Source organism: Sinocyclocheilus rhinocerous, unplaced genomic scaffold, assembly GCF_001515625.1.
Source record: "Sinocyclocheilus rhinocerous isolate Xijiao unplaced genomic scaffold, SAMN03320098_v1.1 scaffold1003, whole genome shotgun sequence".
NCBI classification, from domain to species: domain Eukaryota; kingdom Metazoa; phylum Chordata; class Actinopteri; order Cypriniformes; family Cyprinidae; genus Sinocyclocheilus; species Sinocyclocheilus rhinocerous.
The window spans coordinates 46,282-55,933 of record NW_015624545.1 but is presented as its reverse complement, the minus strand read 5'-3'; the positions used below and the strand labels follow the sequence as shown (position 1 = coordinate 55,933).

The 9,652-nt window shown below is 36.5% G+C and overlaps 1 protein-coding gene across 2 annotated transcripts in view; it reads left to right on the top strand.

The window, feature by feature from the left end:
• Positions 1-9,652, top strand: part of LOC107742053 (guanine nucleotide-binding protein G(olf) subunit alpha-like) — a 76,086-nt gene that overhangs the window by 43,471 nt on the left and 22,963 nt on the right. The window contains exons 5-6 of one of the 2 annotated variants that reach the window (XM_016554915.1): positions 4,061-4,158; positions 4,512-4,715. In XM_016554915.1, the coding sequence (XP_016410401.1) occupies positions 4,061-4,158; position 4,512 (99 nt within the window). In that variant the 3' untranslated portion in view covers positions 4,513-4,715. Of the gene's footprint in view, positions 1-4,060; positions 4,159-4,511; positions 4,716-9,652 lie in introns of those variants that run through there. The other variant, XM_016554907.1, reaches the window with a different exon arrangement.

Here is a 9,652-nt window from a genome sequence, read left to right as displayed (position 1 = left end):
ACAATCAATGCTTGTAGTAGAAAAAAAGAAGTGGTGGTACTCAACCCCATTCTCCCACCCAAAAATAAATAAATAAATACAAACTAAAGTACTAAAAAAAGTACTTTTTAATGTTCATAATTTGCAATGTATATAGTGCCAAAATAAATAAATAAATTCATTAATAACTGTTTGCAATTCAATTCACATTTATTTATGTAGCAATTTTCATGATACACTGTTGCGAAGCAGCTTCACAGAAAATTAACATTTGTACATTACATTACATTTAGTAATTTACAGCACTTTTAATAAAAAAATTGAACAAGTCAATCTGCGATACCAAACAGAAACACTGGGGGATGCCAAAAGACCACTAAATGAGCTACCTTGACCTGACTGATCCAGATTTACTAAACCACTGACTACTGCGTAATCTAAAACACCTTCAGCCAGCATCCAGTATAAAACACTCGTGCTTTTAAGCCAAATAGCTTGCTGATTTTTAATTTTTTTTTACTGACATCTGTACGTGAGTACTATTATCTCTGCCATCTCTGATGAAATCGGCAATGTTTTCTCTGCATTAGCGCTGTTTTGAACTTACTGTTTGAATGCATTTGCTTACTGGAAAAAACTGCTTCTTTTTATTTTCATAATGTATTGTTGACACGTGCGAAACAGATACATTTAGACTACTACTGTTGTGCTATGTAAATACTTATTTACATTAGTTGGCATACGCATATAATGTCTGATCGATAGAAAGCGTTTCTGTGAGAGTGAATGAATGGGAATCCACCTGCAAGCAGAGAGATTTGCACTCGCACATTTGATGCGCTCTTGCATAGGCAATATGCGCTCTGGACATTTGTCATTAAAATAACTGAATAGAAACCGCCTCAAACGAACTATTAAAACGAGAAGAAAGTCATGTCTGAAAGCTGCAATCGATTTTTTAATTCGTTAAATGAATAGAGAATATTGTGTTTTTCCATTTCCGTCGGTGGGGCTCTAGCACTGAGGTCCGCACTTATTCCCACACATCTAATCCTAACCATTGCGTATCATATGCACACCAAAGTCAATTTATGCGTATAAATAGAATGCCAAATAGAAACAGAAACATGTGGTATTGATACACACTTTCATAATTTACGATATAAAGCTGCATAGATTTTTATTTTAAGACAATCATATGCTTGAGTTTGACACATGTGCCCTAGTGCTTTAACAAATTTTAGGACTGGGCGATATGACTATATATAACAATGACATAAGTAATCAAACAGCTTTACATCTACCTATACTGTATATATAGTGTTGTCTAGCAGATAAAGCGTTCACAGGCTTTGTTTTATGTATTTCCCAGATGTTTTACTCCAGTTTACGCAGTTTCCCCTATTAAAGCTAGTCATGCTGTAGGATGGCTGAATGAATTCAGCCAGCTGAATGGGCATGTCCCGGAGGGACCTCTATTACATCCTTGCCCTACAGCGCCCCACTGGTCAAACTGCATTACTGCAGACTATTTGACGTCATGTCTGTAAACATAAAGAAGTTGTCCCGGCTACTAGGCTATCGCATGTGAGGATCCTGCAGGTGGCGGATCGTTTATAGCCTTTTCTCACAGCAGCTGGTATAATTAAATGTATCATTTTGATGGCGGATTGTAATCCATAAAGGATTATGTGTTTATGAAACACATGTGAATGAAATTAAATTATATTCCAGTTTTAAATGTGCTTCTGATATCAGATAGCCTGGGATTACACAAGATTTGTATTTTAAAGAAAACCAGTTCGAAGGGAGCATAATTTGCTTTTTGGGTTAAAATAATTTCTTAATATGAAATTCGAAGTGTATGACAATTAGATTAGACTGTGCAGAAATTGAATCTACATGCTAATACACACTATACTCATAGTCACCAATGCTGATTAATCATTTGAGAATAAAGTATAACAATAATAATAATTTGAACGGTTTGATGTGATATGAGCTAACTGATCTTTAGATTTAATCACCATTGGTAGCGAGATTTATGGTAATGCTTTTTTCCTCAGTTGGTCAGAACAAACGTGGCAGACTTGTTACTTACTTGTTCAGATGGCAATATACAGTGAAAATTATTATTTGGGTCATATATTCCGAGATGTAGGCTAGAATCTGTGATTGCGAAGTACAGTAAATATCCACACCAGTGCGGTGACTGACTGCCACACATACTCTTCAGAACATTAGATTCATCCGCGCGGGAGCCGCGCCCACTCACAACCCACGCAAGCGAGATAATTCCGCACTCAGCTGCAATTCCAGGTTTTCAAACAGAGATGGCGACAAAGAGGCAAAACTTACGGACTGTATAACTTTAAAATAAGTGTCAAATAACAAGGGCTTTGTGACAGGCTTCATGTGAACACATACATGCTTTTAAACACATTTTTCATAAGTAGCATTCAGTTCTTTTCACCAAATGACTCTACTACCATCTGCATGTTGGGGTTTTCGCCGCGATGCGAAATTATTTCGCAACATAAGAACCATTTTGGGTTCCACAAAGAACCTTTCAGTGAACAAGAGCCATGTTTTATAAAAAGAACTGTAAGTAGATCATAGAAATTATTATAAAAAAAAAAATATATATATATATATTTATTTTTTTATTTTTTATTTTTTAATGTTGTCGATAACCTTGACTAATCATTTCAGCCCTACTGAGGTGTCATGCACATTTAGTTTTACAGAAAAACATGAAAAACAATTACAATCTAAATAGGACTAAAGTTTGTGAGAATGTGCGCCTTAGTTTCACTGATCACCAACAGGGGTCAGATAGGGAATTAGAATGATATGTAAAGAATAATGTCCAGTAAAGTGGTCAATGGTACAGTTTACTAGCATTATACAAAAACTTCCTAACCAGTCTTTAGTTCTCTAGAATAGTTAAATGTGGTTGGTTAATCACAACAATCTGCTGTGAAATGTTTTTTTTTCTTTGATGGGTTTTCGCCGCGATGCGAAATTATTTCGCAACATAAGAACCATTTTGGGTTCCACAAAGAACCTTTCAGTGAACAAGAGCCATGTTTTATAAAAAGAACTGTAAGTAGATCATAGAAATTATTATAAAAAAAAAAATATATATATATATATTTATTTTTTTATTTTTTATTTTTTAATGTTGTCGATAACCTTGACTAATCATTTCAGCCCTACTGAGGTGTCATGCACATTTAGTTTTACAGAAAAACATGAAAAACAATTACAATCTAAATAGGACTAAAGTTTGTGAGAATGTGCGCCTTAGTTTCACTGATCACCAACAGGGGTCAGATAGGGAATTAGAATGATATGTAAAGAATAATGTCCAGTAAAGTGGTCAATGGTACAGTTTACTAGCATTATACAAAAACTTCCTAACCAGTCTTTAGTTCTCTAGAATAGTTAAATGTGGTTGGTTAATCACAACAATCTGCTGTGAAATGTTTTTTTTTCTTTGATTGTTAGTGTCAAATGTGTTCTGTTTTTATAATTGTGAGATATTCTTTTTAAGCAAAGTGCATTTTTTCCTTTTTTTATTTTCATTTTAATTACATTTTTAGTTAAAGTTGCAGTCCGTAACTTTTTTTGGTTAAAAATGATCCGAAATCAATATTTGATCAAGTACATAACCAGCCAGTGTTCAAAACTATCGCCTTACATTAGCCCGATTCACAACGGTTAGCTTATAATAATGTTTTCTAATTTGAGTGGTATGGGTAGGTTTTCGCGGGTGACAATTCTTATTTGGGTCATATTCCAAGACGTAGGCTAATCTGTGATTGCGAAGTACAGTAAATATCCACACCAGTGCGGTGACTGACTGCCACACATACTCTTCAGAACATTAGATTCATCCGAGCTGGAGCCGTGCCGACTCACAACCCACGCAAGCTAGATAATTCCGCACACAGCTGCAATTCCAGGTTTTCAAACAGAGATGGCGACAAAGAGGCAAAACCTACGGACTGCAGCTTTAATTATTGTGTGTCATGAATAGATGCTAACTCTATATTGTATATTATTTCTGTTTTTACAGGAGTTTTTTGAGCATGCAAAGCATCTGTGGGATGACGAGGGGGTGAAGGCCTGTTTCGAGCGCTCAAACGAGTATCAGCTCATCGACTGCGCACAGTAGTGAGTATCTGTTAGTATGTGTCAGCTTTACTCCCACAGTACTGCTGTCATCTCTCACAGCGTGTCTCCTGATCATCTATCATATTTGCTGAGTGAAGGTTTCTTGTCTGAGAGTTGCTACAGAACCCTTGTGCAGCACAACCTATTGGATAGTGCAGAGTGGATTTGTTTACTTGTGTGACCCACAGATGCAGTGCAGTGTCTAAAGTGTCTTTCTCTTCATCTAAGTTTTTGAGCAGTTGGCTTCCTATGCAGGGCATTACTCAGTATAATAGTCTGTATGACAATGAGGAAGGAATACTCTAAGAAATAGATGTTATTGACTTGACGTTTCTAAAATTTCTCTTGACCAGGGGTCTCCAACACTGCTCCTGGAGAGTTACCTTCCTGCAGGGTTGGACCCCTCCTCTAGACATTTCTCTACCAATTCTTGTACTACTGATTTGCTTTGGTAATAATTGAACAGATTTTTGTCTTGGAAACTTAACAACAACAACAACAACAAAAAAACTAAATTTAAATGGCTAATTTCTCCTTCTACCATATCTTATCATGAGTCGTGCATATATTTAACTTTACAAATATTTCTCCCTTAATTCTTTGAGAGTTTTTCCATTTCCAAGCATTAACAGTCCAAGTGATACTTTTTCTGCATTCCGTTTTTCTTTTTTCCCCATTTTAAATTATCTGGATTCAGTTTTTTTTTCTTTTTCTTTTCCATTAAAAATTTTCTGGACTCTGGTCTGGTGCTGGAATCTGTTGTTTTTGAAATCATACTGAATGTTCATTGCAATGTTATTAGTGGCAGAACATTCTCTTGTGGCTTCAGCGCTTCAATCTATCACTTAATGATGTTGTGGAGACTATCTATTAATTCCGTTAAATCACAAAACATAATACACACGTCCCTGCTCTTGATATAGGATCACTGATGAACATCTTTGATATTAATAAAGAAAAAAAAAAAGAAAAACATACGAGGGCAGATTAAAACCCAAAACCTCTGACACGCCTAACAAAAATGCTTCCACTAAACTGTTAAAGCATATGAATGTTTATTGCGTATCTATGTATCACTGATGTTAAGAATCTCTGCCTTATAATACATTTTAGTATAGCCTAATACATGTAAGACAGAAACTATCACATTAAAAATAAGTTTTATGTCCATACATTAACCCCCCACCCCCCACACACATGCACACTCACACTCACTCCTGTCCCACCCACTTTTTAAAACAAACTGATGACCATCATGACGCAACTGATGACCATCATGTCTCGTGCCAGCGGCCGAACCACAGGCTGCAGGCAGACCTGATGAAGGTGCTGTGTGCACCGAAGGAACAGCACCAGCTCTGAGTCTCACTTGGTTCTTGCTTAGGCATCCCATATTGAACTCCATCATTTAGCTGGGATGATAATCCTCCAATATAAAGTGAACGCTATATACCACCGTAATTTTTGAAGCAGATGCAGAGGTGGAGTCCTGTCTCTTCACCTGCACAAAACGCACCCAGGCACGGAAGAGCACCATACTTTTTCTTGTTAGGAAACGTAATATATTGAAATGCAAAAACTACCAAAAACCACACTGATTCACGACCGCTCCTACTGAATTAGGGATGTCACGATACCAAAAATCTAGTAGTCGGTACCGATACCACTAAAAGTACATGATATGCGATACCAAGTCGATACCACTGGAAAAAATAGCAATAATACTTAAACATTAACTCCTTTAATTAACATTACAAAAACGCAACATTAGTGGCACTTGTCCTTGAAATAACACACGCACACACACACCTATACTCTGAATGCAAGTAAGCATTAGTTTAAATTCACTAACATACTGGCAGGCCGAAAATATCTTTTAAAACCATTCATAAACAACAATTATTTAAAACAATAATATTAGCTGTAGGATCTCTGTCTTCGAACGGACCCACTCACACTATTGAGTCACATGAAACAATCACATTCCATTGAGACAAACTGAGGAGCACCCTATTATCTCCATCTGCGGTCGTAAAACTCATGCAGGCTCAGTGAAGTGTCTCAGCAGTTCCTGTACCATCTAACTTATCGTCTCAAACTTTCATTCTTCAGAACTATATGTGTGTGTGTGTGTGTGTGTATGTGTATGTCTTAGCTTAGGTCAATGTAATCTAGAATAGCCAATAAATTCTTGTTTCCTTTATAAAGAATCATTGTCTTGTGTCGTGACATTTTAAAGTTAAAACTCTGCCTAGATCCTTGTTACCTTGCTCAAAATTTAATAAGATTACCATTTTGTTTATGTGTCGTTGGCCACGAAGTAATATGAACAGAATCGGTAATGTACACGGATGTTAACGTCTCACTGGACGACCGTTGATAAAGTGTAAACTATCAAATTTGAAATAAGTTCTAATCAGGTTGACTCCGAATTTTCAGATTCGAGTCCTCTCAAAACCTGAATTAATTAATAATAATGAATTCCCTAAGGAAAGTAATCTGACATTACATAGCCAATAATGTTAATAAGGATAATCCGCGAATGTATACACAACAAATGAACAAGCTGTAAACTGTCAGACAGTTATGTGTGTGTGATCATGCACTGCGCTCGTGCTTTCAGAGCTGCACGTGCTCATTTAAGTCTCGCACAATCATATTCATATACCGTTGCCGTCTTCCATGTGTAGTTCTTCTGTGTGCTTGTAGGCATTTTTTCTTCTTTTTACCCTTTGAGGAGCGACTGAAACACTTCCAGGAGTATTCTCTGCCTGCCCCCATCAGTTCCGGAAGAATTGCAGCCTCGCTAGTTGCTACCTTCGGTACCACCGGTACTAAATACTGACTTGGTACCGTACTATCGGTTCTTGTGACATCCCTATACTGAATACCAACCTACTCTGCACTGAGCCAATGCAGAGCCTGGCAAACAACTCCCTCTCATGATGTAAAATGATGCAATGTTTTAAAAAAAAAAAAAAAAAAGCGGTTTTTGAAAACTCAGTGAAGCTATCACTTTTTCTACAAAATTTGTGCCCTCTTGTCTTGTAAAACATTTTAAATCCTGCATTAACTTTTCATGTAATATTTTCATACAAGGTTATTCATTTTGTAAAAAAAATAACCTGCAATATGCTTTTTAACTGGTTGGTCGTGGAGTGTGCAGTGTCCACTGTGGTGCTTTTCCACTGCATGGTATGGCACGGTACGGTTCGGTATGGCTCACTTTTGGGGGGTTTCCACTGGGTACAGCACCTGGAACCTGGTACTTTTTTCAGTACCACCTCAGCTGAGGTTCAAAGCGAGCAGTGCCATTACCAAAATGTGACGTGTAAACCCTGCTGATCACTGATTGGCCAGAGAGAATCGACACTACTTGCGTCATTGAACTTGACCCGCTAGATTTAAATCAGCACAGTCAGCAAAGGATCGAACGTAACTTTTTTTGAACAAACGCTTTAAACAAAAGTTTTGAACGAGCTTACCTTTTTTTTAACAACCAAAAAAGTTTTGTGGTCTGTTGAGGAAGTACAGACGTTCCTCTCGTTGATAGCCTAGGAGCGAATCCAGAGAGAGCTTGATGGGGCGATGTGTATAATCCCGCCCACACTAAAGCGGTACTAAACTACATCAAGTGGAGTACAGTGGACATCAAACCGAGCCGAATCGTACCACGTAGTGGAAAAGCGCCAACAACAAAAGAAACAACAAACATGCTATGTTTTTCTAATGCGAGAATTTTGTTTTGAAAGACGTAGGCTATGTGAAAGCTGTTGACTCTTCTGTTGGATGTGCCAGAGAAAAACATGTTGTCCGAATTCAGTCCAATCACATAAGCAAGGGCGTAGTTTTGGTTTGAACATTGGGGGGGTTGAAGTGTGAACTATTTTAGTAGAGTCCCAGGTCATGCTCACTCATAAGGTTTATTTATTTGTTTTTTGCTTATATATTTATTTTTGTGAAATGGTCTTTTGTGCTAGCATCTATGCAAAGTTGGTGTAATAAAATAACATCATAGTTAACAATTACTTGTTTATAGGGCTGTGAATCTTTGGGTAGACAGCGAATCAGTTCGATTCACGATTCATAGGTTTTCGATTCGATTCAAGAACGATTTTTGACTTCATAATAATAAATCAAAAGTGTGAACTGTTTTAGTAGAGTCCCAGGTCATGCTCACTCATAAGGTTTATTTATTTGTTTTTTGCTTATATATTTATTTTTGTGAAATGGTCTTTTGTGCTAGCATCTATGCAAAGTTGGTGTAATAAAATAACATCATAGTTAACAATTACTTGTTTATAGGGCTGTGAATCTTTGGGTAGACAGCGAATCAGTTCGATTCACGATTCATAGGTTTTCGATTCGATTCAAGAACGATTTTTGCAAATTCACAACGATTCAATTCAATTCGATTCACAATTAAATTCGATTCGATTAACGATTCAATTCTGCATTCTTTAAGTGCATTCACAGGATTATTTAAATGCTGCATGACATGGCATATGTAGAAATTTATGTAAGCCAAGATTTTAAAAAAAAGAGCTTTTAAAAGTATTATATAGGCTAACATTTTGTCACACCAGGGGGCGTAGCCATCATTTCAGAAGTGACAGAAATGTCAAATACAATAATTTTATGTATGTATGTACATACTTTACAAGGAATTATTTTCTTATCTCTTACTTTGAATTTGCTATAAGAAATCAAATACACTGCTGGACAATAATCAATCATTTGTAATCTATAATTTTTTCCTAATGGCAATTTTAGGATTGTTTTATATACTAGAACCAATTATTTCAATTTTCTGCACAGAATAAGGTAAAAGAATATATACTTTATAGTTTCTGTAGGCTACTGTAATAAATTATGTCAATTAGCACTGCATCATTCATAAATTGTATTTATTTATTGTGTTTATTGTTTTAACGTTTCAGTTCATTCTGCTTTTTATACAGTTTAGCTGCAGCTTTAGCCTGGCACATCTTAAGTTATTTGAGCGCGAGATCACTTCTCTTTCAGTTCGAAAACTTCTTTATCTAATTTTCATAAAATAAAATGCTATAGTGTTTAACTTTTCCTCTCCATCGGCGAATGATGATTAAGAAAGAAAACGCGCCCGATGTCTGTTTGCTATAGCAACGAACTACTTTCATGCATCTGATTATCAGATAAACCTTGCACTCTTATTTCAAGGTTGTTGTTAATGCTGTGGTTATTTTAACAGTTTCCTTCGTACATTCGGTTCAACGACATTGTTAAAACACATTTATCATTCAGTGGAACTGTGCATATGCTTTATACACTTCAATTTTCTTCAATAAATGCGCAGCCTTCGACTGCTCAGGTAATGTCGTCGAGAGCCATTGAAAAACTACAGAAAAGTAAAACTACTTCACTTTAGCATTACTGGCCACGAGTACTAAGGAGAGATCACACATCAGCTGCTCAAAAAATGTGTCAGTGAGACGAACGGAGCGCGAGCGCAATC